The sequence below is a fragment of the Orbicella franksi genome, chromosome 13, assembly GCF_964199315.1.
Source record: "Orbicella franksi chromosome 13, jaOrbFran1.1, whole genome shotgun sequence".
Classification (NCBI taxonomy): Eukaryota; Metazoa; Cnidaria; class Anthozoa; order Scleractinia; family Merulinidae; genus Orbicella; species Orbicella franksi.
Genome location: NC_138157.1, coordinates 21,363,578 through 21,377,643, shown reverse-complemented (window position 1 = coordinate 21,377,643; position 14,066 = coordinate 21,363,578). Strand labels below are relative to the sequence as shown.

At 39.1% G+C, this 14,066-nt stretch overlaps 2 protein-coding genes across 2 annotated transcripts; both read right to left on the bottom strand.

Moving 5' to 3' along the window:
- Positions 1 to 1,644: 1,644 nt before the first annotated feature.
- On the bottom strand, positions 1,645 to 7,076 carry LOC145465990 (uncharacterized). Its single transcript, XM_081449778.1, has 2 exons — positions 6,174 to 7,076; positions 1,645 to 3,590 (listed from the first exon to the last, which is right to left on the bottom strand). The coding sequence occupies exons 1-2, from the start codon at positions 6,729 to 6,731 to the stop codon at positions 3,303 to 3,305; spliced, it is 846 nt and encodes a 281-aa protein (XP_081305904.1). The 5' UTR covers positions 6,732 to 7,076; the 3' UTR covers positions 1,645 to 3,302.
- Positions 7,077 to 8,483: 1,407 nt separating this feature from the next.
- On the bottom strand, positions 8,484 to 13,947 carry LOC145465997 (glycine cleavage system H protein-like). The gene is made up of 5 exons (XM_081449787.1): positions 13,731 to 13,947; positions 12,591 to 12,670; positions 12,410 to 12,473; positions 11,768 to 11,899; positions 8,484 to 9,804 (listed from the first exon to the last, which is right to left on the bottom strand). The coding sequence occupies exons 1-5, from the start codon at positions 13,945 to 13,947 to the stop codon at positions 9,698 to 9,700; spliced, it is 600 nt and encodes a 199-aa protein (XP_081305913.1). The 3' UTR covers positions 8,484 to 9,697.
- Between the last annotated feature and the right edge of the window lie 119 nt (positions 13,948 to 14,066).

The following is a 14,066-nucleotide window of genomic DNA, read 5'->3' as shown; positions in this document are numbered from 1 at the left end:
CGCACATACGGATGTTTTCGCACCAACTCCAGCACTTGAAGAAAAGACAAAAGGGAAAGACATTCCATCTCCATCACGCTATGTACACCATGAAATCCGGGCTCCTGGTAAAGTAAAGGATCAAGAACATTCATCGTCAGGAGTCACACATTCAAGTCAAGTGCGTTCTACTAATGTAACTGGAGATTCACAAGGCATCGCTTCTCGTGAGACTGATGGAAAATCGTCACCTAAGGGACAGGTTTTGGTGGAGCCAACAACCCCTGCAGTAAAGCAGGCAAAGAACGAGGAAGAGTTTGAGCAAATCAGTTGCTGGGACGACCATGCTTCTATTGACAGGACGCAGAATATGTCGCAGGTGGCGAGAGATGTTTCTTTGAACGTAGCTATAGAGGTGGCTAGTAACATTACAGGAAAACGGAACACCGAAAGAAGCATATATGTCAATTCAAAGGCCGCACCAACTGAGTTTGCGGGAAGGCAAGCACACCGAGACGTGAGACAGCCAGAGGAAGCTATAGCAAAGGAGCCTCAGGTGATAGAGGTAGTCAAGAGTGCGCTGAGTGTGGAACGTCTGTCCACTGGCCATCCAGAGGTAATGGAAACAGACGGAGAGCAATGTGCGGTGACAATTTCATCTGGTGAACCAGCGGAAGCAAAGCAGCAATCAGAGATCGCAAATGCAAGTTTCATTGAACTGATGGGGCCGATGGAATTAGATCAAGAGCAATGCCAAAATGAGATTTTGTCTGGCGATGTCCAAACTGAGGCAATGGAGACAAACCATGAGTCTGCTTCAGTAGACGACAGCTCATTTGGAGTGTGGGCAAATTTTGTCAGTCAGCCATTCCTTGCACCGCCAACTGAAGAGATGATGGAGACAGATCAAGAGCCATTACTGACCACACCCTCTAATGCTCATCAGCTTGAAACAATGGAAACCACCCACAAGCTAGCTAATGCATGTACACCCGAAGCGATTCCAGTCGAGGAGAGAGATGCCAAGAGGCCATCATCGTCTACAATGGGAATGTTACAGGAGAAACATATGTTAATGAAGACACCGATTGCTGATCAAGGATTGACGCAATCTGTTATGAAACCAGTTACAGCGTGTATGGCACCAGAGACTGAGCAATGTTGTATGCAACGTGGCGCATCAATCTATAACGACCTTCCACAAGAAATGGAATGTGAACCGCTTGACACGAACCAGTGCTTTGGTATTATTAAACAGCAGATGTCAGCAGTTGCTGAGACTGATCACTCAAAATCAACAAATCAGCCGACGATGGAACAACAGCAGCTTGAGCCCGAAGTTTCTTATTTTTCTGATGACTTGGATTCCGATTCTCAGGCTGATGGTTATTGTGACCTTGGACTTGGAGAACAAGTTCTTCTTATAATTGACTTACTAGCTTGAAAGGAATTTTCCTAAGTGTAATGCCCTCATGGTTAAGGCTGTATAATACGCAAACTGGTTGAAATTTTCGTATTATGTAAACAAGCTATAATCTAAGTATTTTTTTAACGAGTGACACTAACACGAGAGGAATCTATGGTTTATGATACCAGCATTAAGAACTTGTTACTGACTTTAATCAAAGAAGAATGAGTGTGTTACTGGTTGAATAAATTATGGGAAAGTTCGATTAATTACACAATCATTCCTCTTTCAGACTAAATGTTTTTGTAAATATGTCTTAAGATAGTGTCTTCAAATCAATCAACCAGTTTAGTGTTCCTTTTATGTAAAAAAGGTTTTGATTGTGTTCACAAAGTGAAGAAGTAAATTGTACTGAGTTGCTATGTTGAACACAGTATTGTACGTGAGTCATGTTACCCATAATAAAGAATACAAAAAAAGAAATATCTCAGTGTTTATTAAAGCTTATACTGCACGGCACGATGAAGATAAGTGAGTTAGTCAGTGGGTGTCGTTTTCGAGCTATAGTTCAAGATGCTTCAGTTTAAATTACGAGTGCCTCGTTTTTTTAATTTATTTATTTTTCGAATCCCATCTCGTAATTGGGGTCGAACGTTTTTCCCCTAACAAACTATTTTCGTATCACCTTTTTCCATATTGGTTACACCCATAGCAGGGTCTCTCAGACAACAGAGAACTGCTCTCTGGAACTTGGGCCGTATGGATGGCAGGCAAGTGCTTTCACAACTCTGCTCCGTTTGAAGGTAATTTTTTTAAGTCAGCAATTCGTAGAGCTTCGTAGCATGTTCCCGAGCCTCTCTTGTTTGTGGGAAAAACAGGTAGCAAAATTATTAAGGCAAATGCTTGGGAACGAAGGAGCGGCAGAATAATACGTTTCCCATACATTTCAATCGGTCCCTCCATCAGGCGGGCGGCTCGTGCGTAAGTGATTTCGGAAATCTACCTAAAAGGTTGATTTAGGTACAAACTTGGATCCAGCTCGAGCCCTCATAACTCTTATTTTCATTAAGAATTGAAGAGCCCGCATTGATTGGCACGGCATTGGTGTTTCCAAATGAAAAAATTTCCTTCTTTTGGGAAACGAATTCTTTTCTGTGCAAACCTATTGTTTGGAGACACCAATATGGCAATATAAAAAGTGAAGCGTTGGAGCCGACTGGCTTATAGCTGCCGGAACTTATCCCGGTTTCTGTAGCATGAAGCGGCTAGGAGTATTTCTACTCCCCCTGGACGAGATCCTAGTCCATCGCAGGTCACTCCCCCGCAATTTGTTAGGTTTCCCCAACAATTTGTCGGTACCCTTTTATACTCCTGGGTGGAGAGAGGTACTGTGAGAGTTAAGTGTCTTACCCAAGAACACAACACAGTGTCCATGGCCAGGGCTCGAACCCGAAACGTTCGATCCGGGACGAGCGCACTACCTATGAGGCCACTGTGCCTCCACAATATGGCAATATAGGCTGAAGGAAAAATTAGGCAACAACTGTTTTGTTTGATATTTCATTTTCACCTTAATTTCACCTCAAAGGTTCCAAACGGAAGGTACTTTGTGTAATAACAAGAGTGGATCAAAGTTTTACTCATAAAGTATCCCAGTTCCAAATCTATAAAGTAATGTTAAATATAGTCAGCATATGCTACAGGAGTATCTGTAATAATAGATACAATAACAATTTGATACAAGTCTTTTCTGTTTGAGTTTCTCATCCCCGTGTTTCCTCAAGAGATAAATTAACAGGCTAAGAAGTTTTTTGTTAACATGTTAAATGCAAAATGCTAAAATTGACCACCATATTTACTGATTTCCAACAGATAACATTTGACTTCTTTTTTTTCCAAATAAACCATTGTATTCTTAACTGTGCCCAACTAAAGGTCGCTCCTGACGTGCTTTGTATACCAAAGTCTTCTGTCTGTTAAGGGCTTTCTTCATAGAATCTTGATCCCTCTTCACTTCAGACATGCCTTCGTATAGAGTTTTCTCCAGCTCGCTGATTTGTTTGTTCATTACTCTTGTCTCTTCATCCTTTTGTTTTGCAGGAAAAGAATCACCCACTGCCCGCTGTTTAAGATTCATTGCTTTGCCTCTGGTACGGGACAACTCGAGATTGAGCTCATTCAAGTTGGCTGTGGAGTCTTGAAGCTAAAATCCAAGAGTAAACAAAAAGATTGAATGATTTTATTACATAAAGTAACTCCACATAAATGTCTGCATCTATACAGCATATTTAAGTGCACAGTCAAACCCCTATTAAGCAGCCATCCTCTGGGAAATAGGAACTGGCTGCATGATAGGGTTTTGTGTGCTTTGAATAATTTTTTACCATCAGGTTTAATATTGCTTCACGGGCGTGTTGTGTTTGAATGTTTCTACCAGTGGTCATTTTCTATTTCAGTCTTACCTGACATAGCCTTTTTGAAAACAAACCAAAACTGCATGTAATAAATTTAAGGCGGTCGCTTATTAGGAGCTCAGGACAATAGAAAACCCTCCTCAGGACTACCAAAAGGTGGCCGCTGCGACTTAAAAAAGGTGGCCGTTTAACAGGGGTTTTATTTGAAGCATGTTATTGACAATAATTTTGGGACTTTGATAACTGGCAAGTTAATAAGGGGGTGGTGGCCGCAAAATAGAGGTTTGACTGTATAAAAATTTATCAAACTGTCTTGACCAGTAAATTGCTGAGAGAAAAGTACACAAAAAGGGCCAAACCCTGAGTGAATAAAACAATATCAACTGAGCGACACAGAAATGTTGCAGTGGAACAATAATCCTGTAAACTAATGGTCTGACAGATAATACTGTGTCCATTTTTGTCACTACTCTGTGTGTGTCATATGTTTTGGGCTAATGAATATCATTATGTATATACCATATAGTGACAGGGTGATCAAGACAAATTGCATATATTATATATTAAGTATTGACCAATAAGAATGATAATCATTGAGTGGTCACTAATAACAAACAAAACTAAGGAAAGGCCAGTCTAGGAATACATGTAGTCACTTGCAAGAGCTAAAAAATTACAAATTACAACTGTCACCTCAAACTGAGTTTTGCAATGGTGACCTAACTAGACCTGTTTGTTTGGGAATGAGTGGTCCAAGAAGAGTTCTGACTGTGTACACAGTTGTTGTAAATACATTTCATACATACTGCAAAAATCACTCAATACCTTTGAAATCAAGAGCCCAAGAGTTATAAGTCTAACGATCTTTGTGGCATTTTGAATTCTTTCATTTAACAGTTGCTTTCTTTTGTACAGCTACAAAGTTGTTTTATTCAGTGATATCAGAAAGAATGGAGCATAAAGTGTCATATCCCTCAGGGGCAGATCTTGGGGGAGGGGGTGCAATCCCCCCCCTGAGATGAAGCCGTCTTCTTCATATTTGTTTACCTCACCAGTCAGTTACACCATTCCTTAGTGGTGAAACCCCCTCCTGAGAAAAATCCTGGACCCGCCCCTGTCCATAGTAGTGAATGGTGAATAACATGTTTTTGAATTTATGTCATGTAAGAAGTTGCAAAAGGTTACATGAATCAAAACAAAAACATGTTCAATCCCTTGGGAGTGTGCAATATGGACTGGAAATCATCTTGCCTGGTTCTTACATGCCGCCAGCATACCTGGGACATAGCTGCCGGCACTGCCTGGGACATCGTTACGGCATATGTAAACATTTATTGCAGAATCATAATCTATCCCAGGCATTCACCGTCAGCTTGACCACGAAGTTGAGCCAAGTTCAACTTCGCAAGCGAGCCAGTGGTTGTCGGCAGTTGTCGGCGATGAAAAATTTTATGTGAACATCATCTGCGGATGCAACGTACTACAGTAGGACGATTCGATCCATATTTACAGGTGAAATGGTGAAAATTACAAGCGCCAATTTGATTTTCATTTTGCACAAATTTGAGTATGTTGGCGATCCATCGCAGATGTGCCGGGGACCCACTGGAACAGATCACCGAATGTTGTCAATTGCAACATGGCTTGTGTTCAAAATCTGACAATGCTGTAAAAGTTCTTCAGAAACTGCAAGATGAAAAGGTTTAAAATTCAGCCTGGGCTGGGAAATACACCCATTCTATTACAAGGTCTCATAATAAACAATAAAGAAAACAGAATTTTTGCCACTGGCCATGTTGTGAAACAAGTTTTCAGGAGGCTTATGATCAGAATTTTATGGTTTGCTAAAATTCCCCTCTAGGATGTTAATATACCTAATGGTTCAGTGTGCAGGCATTGATGAAATGACAGTACCCAAGGCATACAAATATAATATCATTTTATCTTTTTAAGCTTAAATAAAACCTCTTGACTGATACATGTACCATAAACATAACCAGAAATATTTTGGGCAAATAATTATACATACTTATGCTTTTCCAAATGCGTGCATAATAGTCCTTCATTTGCCTGCGTTAGTAATTAAGCTGTTGGTTTCGTAACTTATTTTGTAGAGGACAATTTGCCATATTACACTGTAGCACAAGGAAATAACAAAAATCCCTGGTAACCCCAAGGTCAAGAACTAGCGTGTAAAACATTTTCCCAGGGGGATGTGGTAAGTTTGTATAAACATTCACGATAACCTCTGTCGCACCAAAGTCTTACAGCAACAACGGTCAATAAGTACCCAAGGACTAAATGAAATTTCCAGCCTTATTTAAATGTGTAAAAGATATAAACTTAAGGTTAATTTTTGTATTTACATGTACCTTTGACAGGGCGGTCGAGACTGCTTGATCTTGGCTTTTCAGTTTCGCTGGCAACTCAGCATAACCGTATTTCTCTTGCAGCTCTTTCAACAAGCCTGCCAACTCTCTTTCACGCAGTTCTTGCAAGTAAGTCTTATGTATAATCCAGGCAGCATCAATGTAAAGCTTTAGATCCCGTTTTCCCCAATCGTTGTAAGCTCGATCGCTACACAGCTCTTCGGCGGTGTCGTTCCAAAAACGCCAGTATTCTTTTGTCATCTCTGCGTCCTGGGACTCGATTTCCCGATCACTGAAGATCCTTATACCTCTTGATCGCGCAAAAGGATATTTATCTTGGCCAGCACTCGCGGACTCTGCGTTTGCAGCCTTCTTTGCGGGGTTTTTCTTCGACTTCTTCTTCGGCGGCTGGCCTTGTTCTTTCTCCTCATCTGCAACAGCGTCCCTTTTTCCATCTGCAGCCGTTGCTGTTCCTACTTCGCCTCCTTCAGCTGTTTGCTCGGATTGCACTTCTGCTTCATTTGCTCTACGGTGAGCTTCTTCGATCACGTTCTCGGCCATCTTTTCGGTCACTAAAAACTTACGAACTATCTGATTCTTCGCTTTCTTCACAGAAATCCCTGCCACAAGTTCGAGTCCTTCGCAGTAACCACCCCTCCCCAACAACTCCCAGCGTCCTCCTAACTAGATACTAGTCCTTCTGAAAACTTTTATAGGCTCGCTACGCGTGCAAAGTATATGTAACAGTTCTAATATTACAACAAAGATTTCTGCCAAACTTCGGAATTTTGTTATGTTTCCTTTCTGTCAAGTCTCTCAAGGGAATTACCAAGTCTGTTCCAGGCTCTCGGTCAGTACCAGTGGGAATTACCAGACAAAGGAGTCTTAAAAAGTTTACGACAGTTTTTGGTTAGAAAACTGAAGTCATGTTAGAATTTTAAAAAAATCAACAATGGACTATTCAATGATGAAAATGTGATTTCATTCTCAGATCTAAACTTCCACTCTTCAAATGAAGAGCTTGACAGTCAAAATTAGAATACATGCCAAAAATTATTCAAAACTTTAACTGGAATAATAATGTCTAGCCTAACCCATCAGGAAAGCATCACGAAGTGTTACTTCCCAAAGAAACTGCTGGGCTGTGTCAGAAGGCAAGTGAAACTCAGAACTATTTATCAACTACCAGTAAGTTTTTTCGCGGCAGTTGATAATGGTAAATCAATCTCCATAGTGAATTAGCGAAGCCCGGGAGGTGGGGGAGGGTATTCCCAGAAAAAAAAAGTGGGTGGGGGTGTGCAGCCTGCTGCCCAAATCCCTTACCTCATTTGACCAAATTCTGCTGTTTTCTCTACCCTATTTATGACCTGATCAAAAATTTGATACCCTATTAATGACCATTGTGGCTGGCAGTTGCCCTAAACATTCATTACAATCACCAATAGTAACCAATTCAAGAGATTGACTTTGTCAAATTGTGAAGGTTGTCTCTGGTGACTGTTTTGAAATAAACTTAACAGCCATTTTGCAAGCTATTCTCCTTATGTTTAATTATGATATTTAAAATGACTATTAAAAGCCCTTTTTCAAATGAAACTTTTACTTTTGTGGGAAATTATAATGGTTAGGATTAATGTGGTAACAGGACATCGTGTTGTCGAATTCAGCCTGTAATCATACTCAGGATTAACAAATTGGACTCCTGCTTTGCAGTTGTCTGATTTTGTTAATCACTCTATACTTAAAGACTGAATTGGACTCTACTCAGTCCTTAATTACCATAATTGGATTAATTATTAATCCAGTTATTAATAATGGTAATTAAGGACGGAGTGGAGTCCAATTCAGTCTGTAAGCATATAATAATTAACAAAATCAGATGATTGCGAAGCAGGAGTTCGATTTGTTAATCCTGAGTATGATTACAGACTGAATTGGACATATATCTTATTAGATGTTTTGGTGTGTAGTATCGCTGTATATTTTTATGAGTTGTGCAGTATTTATAAAACACAAACGACGAGTAATAATATAAAGCAAAACTACACACCAAAACATCTAATAAGAGATTTATTATCCAACTGCTGTCAGTAGTCAATAAATTTATCAGTGAAAGAGGGAGAGTGTGACAGTTTAGTGCACGTGCCGACCTGTCCAGCAAAGGGGTTTTCTTCTGTACAAATAACTGTACAATATAGCTTTTTCTTTGTACTGTTATTTTGACGGTATTCGATACAGTTGGATAATAAAACATGATATCCAGAGAATGATAATTTTTTATTCTCTAAAATATATTTTTTACAAACCCTGAAATAATAGACTTGAAAATATTGCCTTTATTAACCATCAACAGATGCCAACAGTTTTTTTCTATCACTGAATACCAAAAGAACAATGAACATCTTTTGAAACAGAACTCATAGATGGAATCAAATCATCAACAAAGGAAGACTGTTGCATAACAATAACAAATGTAAAATAATTGTTTTACTGCAGATTATTGTATTGTAAGGAGCAATGGATTATTACTACTCTTAAACTCACAAGAATAAAGTCGCCAATGCTATTAAATTTGGGATTGATTTCAGATCCATGTACGATAAATTCACTAACAAAAAATTATGTCATTTTTCACTCTTCAGAGAAATAATAACAACAACACTTCTTCCTTTAACATGAATCACTAACGGCCAAACAGCAACCATGCAGTGAACAACTACAACAAGGCATTCCAACAACTGACTGAGGTACTCATTCAGTGATGTAGATTTTTAGTCACAACGTTTTGTTCAGTTGAAGGTGGTAACACTATGTGCCCACAGTTTTGTGTCTTGTGTACATTGTTCTTGAGACATCAATCTCCCAACCTCAGTCTCCCTCAGACAATAAGATGACTACTAGAGCTATGAATGGATACGTCGAGATTCATTGACAAGAAAAAGGAAAAAACTTAACATTTAAAAAAGCTACTACATGTATAAAACTTCCCCAATAGAATTCCCCTTTTTCCATTGTATAACAAAATTATGTATTTTTCCCATATGCAAATAATGTGTAGTATCAAAATATATCCATACCTCCCCCACGGAAGGGATTTTCCTAAGACCCCTACACTCCTCTGGAACTTCCAATTCAGCTTCATACATTTAGAACTTTATCACACAGAACCATCCCCCCACCCTAGGAAATTCCAATCCCTTCTGTGAGGGGAATACGGATACTTTCTGGAGCTGCACATTATAAATAAATATAGAGTTAATCTTGTTGATTCCTCACTATAATTAGACTAACGCACATGTATGGCAGTGTGGTACTGGATTGTGTAAAATGTATACATGTAATGTTTCAAGTGACATCACAAAGTGTTCACACATGCAATGCATCATAAAATTCATTTTGCACACCGGTGTTGTAACTCCCACCAAACTTTTCATAAGGTTGTACACAGTTAGACTAATAATAAAAAAATTGTTTAAACTATTTAAGTCATTGGACTAGTATAATAATATTGTTATTTGTGTTTAAATTCAGTGATCGTCTTCCACGAGTTCAGGTAACTGATGGTATTCCTCTTCAGACAAGAGGTCATCTGGCAGCTTGTCTGGCTCACTGAGTTGAATCTTAACTAGCCAACCTGAAAACAGAGAAGAAGAATTAACAGAAGCTTCATGAATGGCACAAAGTGACAGACAGAGTCACATTAATGTCATAGAGGCTTTAATTAAGCTTGCCCGCACTTCTCTCTCTCTTGGGATTCAGAGGAAAGTTCAAGGTACAGATTCCATAATTGATATAAACTCTCCTTTCCTACATTTATAATTACATGTACTTATTTCAAGTAATACGTGAAAATCAAACAAGTTTAATAAACAAAATTAATTCCAAACACTTAGAAGAGAGTTGATAGTACAATAAACAGTGGAGTAGTGTTGATGAACTTCGAAGTGTTTGTAAAAGTGGCAAAACAGTCTCAAATGATTCATGTCTTATCGATCAAAATTAAAACTAAGGAGGAAACAGAAAATTAAAATTGGAAGAATGCATACTTACAAAGATCAGATATTCAAACACCCTCAAGGCTATGATATCCTTTGTTTAAACTTGATGAATTATAAATACTTGGAAGTGTGAAAATGTTCACTCTCAATTTGAATGCACTCGACAATAAAGAGCAAATAATGTTTTCTTCACTAGTACATGACAGGTATCGTTCTTAGAATTTTCATTTTTATGTTTTTGTCAGTAAATATAAACAGTCTAACTCAACATGCTAGCAAAAGCATCCATGCATAACTGAATGGGCACACGACAGTGCCCATGCTGTATAATTAAAATGATGAGTACAAATGTTACTGCCACAAAACAAAAATGTCTTCCACTCGCTCTAAGCAAGGGAAATCCTTGTCAAGTTTTGTCAATGGAGAATGACAGTGTTTCTAACTGAGTGTAGATTTTCCACCTCATAAAGCATTAGAAAACACAAAGGAAACAGAGTACAGACCGAGTCATTGCACTTTCTGAATCATAAGAAGGCTACTGGTCAAAGCTTTCCTGATCAATGTCCTTCAGTTATAAAATAGTCAGTATAGGTCCCACTTTCAGCCATGTCTATCAAGCTATAGTTGCAGTTGGGAAGTTTGGAGAGCATGCAAGAAGTTAGATTGGCTCTTCTCTATGCCTAGTATATCAGGGACAACTCATAGTAATGAAATTAATGTCTCTGGTGTTCTGCAAAACCCCTGCTTCCATCCATAACCTGACAGATGTACACCTCACAAAGACCAGTTGATTGATTTTATTATTCATAATTTGACTCTGTGGCAATCTGAACCAATTGACTCCTGGAGCTTTTTGCCAAAAATGCATTATTTGTACATTTGGACTGGAGTCAAATTAGCTGCAATCTACTCAAAAAGGCATTTGCAACAGGACAGTATGCATGCACAGAAATCAAAATTTTGAAGCATTTGAACCAGAAAGTGACCTGCATCTTGATGCTTTTCATTTTTCTTCTTTTTTTTGCCTTTCCTTTTCTTCTTTTCTTGTCTTTTTGCCACAGCGATTGACTTTCAACTGGGCTTGCTGAACCAGTTCAAGAATTTCCAAGAAAGCATCATCCAGACAGGCAATTCTTACCACAGAGTAGCCGACTGTAGTTGAGAATAATTTTGCTTTGAGCCTTTCAATCAAATTTCTGAGCATTTTCGTGCTTATTTCGGGCTCCATTGACCCAATCACTCTTATTGGGGTATCACTGGAAAGATCGCTTCCTCCAGCAGAACTTGAGTAATTACATGTATAAGTGATGCCAATTTTGGTCAAATGTGATGACATCAGAATTAAGTGGAACAAAGGCCAATGCTCGTCATGGCCTGTTAAGGCTGGCACGGGCGACATTGCAATTAAAGAATCAATTCCTCCTCCCTGGTAGATCCATTGCATTAGTTTCTTTTCAAATAAGAACATTTCACTCTCTTTTTAGCTTACACCTTTTTTGCAGTTAGCAACTGTAAGTGTAAAGCACTTGGCAGAGAACAGCCACATCAGAGATTTTACAGACACGTTTTTAACGTCACCTTCATATTTCTGTAAATTACCTTCGTCATAGGGAGACTTATTCACTAAGTCTGGTTCATTTTCTAAGTTGCTGTTAATTTCACTAATTTCCCCTGAGACTGGGGAGTAGATATCCGCTGCAGCCTTCACGCTTTCCAAAGCGCCAAATTCCACTGTGAAAAAATTTATGGACACAATGCAACAAGTTTCATAACACAAATTCCACACATGTTTTTGAAATAATCAAAGAATGTTAGGGTTAGTACAGACAGTAACAGAAACAGCACAAAAATTGAATGGTTAAATTATTATGATTGTGACAGGGTGGGTGCATTAGTAGAGTCTGCCTTAATGAGTTTTCGTAGCGAAATTCCCATACAGACTACTGGAGAACACAGCATGACCTGATTGCCAACTACCCTACATGTAAGTCTGTGAAAAATCACTTGTCCTATAAAATGATTAAGAACAAGAGAAACAGGTTAACGGGCATTTTGTGTCATTGAAGAATGAGACCCCAGCTACTCTAGTTCCACATTCATGAAGATGACAGTCAAGCAATATGCAACTTAAATGTCCCCAGATACAATGTAGGCTACATGACCAACAAGTACTTGTAACTTAACTGAGACCTCAGCCTCTTGTTTTGTCAAGTCACAGAGACTTTCTAATAGGTTTCTTACCTCCTTCTGTCACTGTCTCGCCCACATCAGGAAGCTGAACGTATACAATATCTCCTAATTTACTCTTGAAAGAAACAACAAAATAAAGAATGTGAACGTTTACAGTTAAAATACACTCTACACCACTTAAATCTCATGGTGGAATCTACATTGTGCAGCAAATATTGAAGATGAGACTTACCTGAGCATAATCTGTAACTCCTACTGTACCAATTCCATTCTCCACACTTATCCACTCATGCTTTTTTGTATATTTCCTCTCTAAAATTTAAATGCAAGAAAATTATCCCACTGTGAGTACCTGTATGTGACTGATGAATGCACACGATTCCTGGTGAAACTAAGTGAAAGAAATTAAATTATACTGAACTTGAATTGAATCAAACTCAGTTCAGGATTGAATTCAACTGAAAATTAACAACACTCCTTCTCCCATTCCAGTGATGGAAAAAATGGTATGTTTTGATTCTAACAATTTTTTTATTCATAATACATTTGGGACGGGACGGGGGGGGGGGGGGTGGGGGGGTGGTTTTATCTCTTCAAATTCTCAACAAGATTGCAATTACTTACAGTGTGAACAACCGACTCTGTCAAATCAGCCATAATCAGTGGGAACAAACATACCAAAGGGTTTCCCATTGTTTCAGAGAGATACAACAAGTAGTCTGGAGATTATATTTGTTTCCAGGCTACTACATAAATTATCCTCGAGAGTTGGTAGGTTTTTTTCATGCTTTTTCCCCACTGCTGGTCACATGGTTTGCAGCTGTTGAAAATGGCTACAAATACCAAAATATGGTGTGATATAGGCAAAGCACACATCTTCAGAAACGACTGATGTGAGCTCAGCTGTGATTGGTCTGATGACATTTGCAGTTGACTGTTTGCACAAGTACCAGTAATTGAAAACCACAGGATATAAATTTGATTCACTTCATCATAACGTCTGAATAAACATTTGGGTGTTTGAAGAAAAAAAATCAATAGCTGAGGACATTTCACGCAGGCCCGGGGAATATTCGATGCCGCAAGACTGGTCGGTTCTCGAAAAAGCCCGGTTCTCAAGATAAGAACTACATGTAATGTTACGCTTAAAAGTGTCTGCCTGCTAAGGTTTTAAGACAGTTTTATTTCTAGAGGAGAAACTTCTTTAATAGAAGAGCCCTAACCACCTTACTTATTGGGAGTTGCGCAATACGATTGACTACAAAATGCAGACCATATAGCCCCGATCGAAGCTTCCACGTTGACCAGGTATAAATTTTGCGCAATATCGAATACCAAAGCACGAGCTGGAATACGATTTACATGACTTTACCTGCTAAAAGCTGCCTTGTCACGTGTAGAAACCGCTTACTCTCAAAGTTGGTGATGCATATCGCTGCTCTTTTTGAGGATAAATTATAAAAAAGGGGCAGAATTGCTGAAGTTTTCCTCAGAAAACCCGCCATGCTTCCTCCCTCACTATTCACGAGGCTCCCAGTCGCTCGAGTAGCATTGGGCTCCATTCTCGTCCCCAGTGCTACTCGTCTCATTGGGCTCTATAAAGAGCCCGTCTGCGCATGACCACACGTGCGTCAAACGCTAATGGCGGCTTTCTCCTGAGCTTCAATGTTGTTTGTTTCTTCTGGAGTATTTTTGCAGGATCGAAAGC

What these genes read in the sequence shown, in the direction of transcription:
- LOC145465997 (XM_081449787.1), bottom strand. Translation starts at nt 13,947, where the DNA reads ATGAGACGAGTAGCACTGGGGACGAGAATGGAGCCCAATGCTACTCGA. An exon ending in GACAAGGCAGCTTTTAGCAG is followed by an intron (nt 12,671 to 13,730) that starts GTAAAGTCATGT and finishes TTTAAATTTTAG; the next exon opens with AGAGGAAATATACAAAAAAG. An exon ending in TAAGTCTCCCTATGACGAAG is followed by an intron (nt 9,805 to 11,767) that starts GTAATTTACAGA and finishes CTCTGTTTTCAG; the next exon opens with GTTGGCTAGTTAAGATTCAA.
- LOC145465990 (XM_081449778.1), bottom strand. Translation starts at nt 6,731, where the DNA reads ATGGCCGAGAACGTGATCGAAGAAGCTCACCGTAGAGCAAATGAAGCA. An exon ending in TCTCGACCGCCCTGTCAAAG is followed by an intron (nt 3,591 to 6,173) that starts GTACATGTAAAT and finishes CTTGGATTTTAG; the next exon opens with CTTCAAGACTCCACAGCCAA.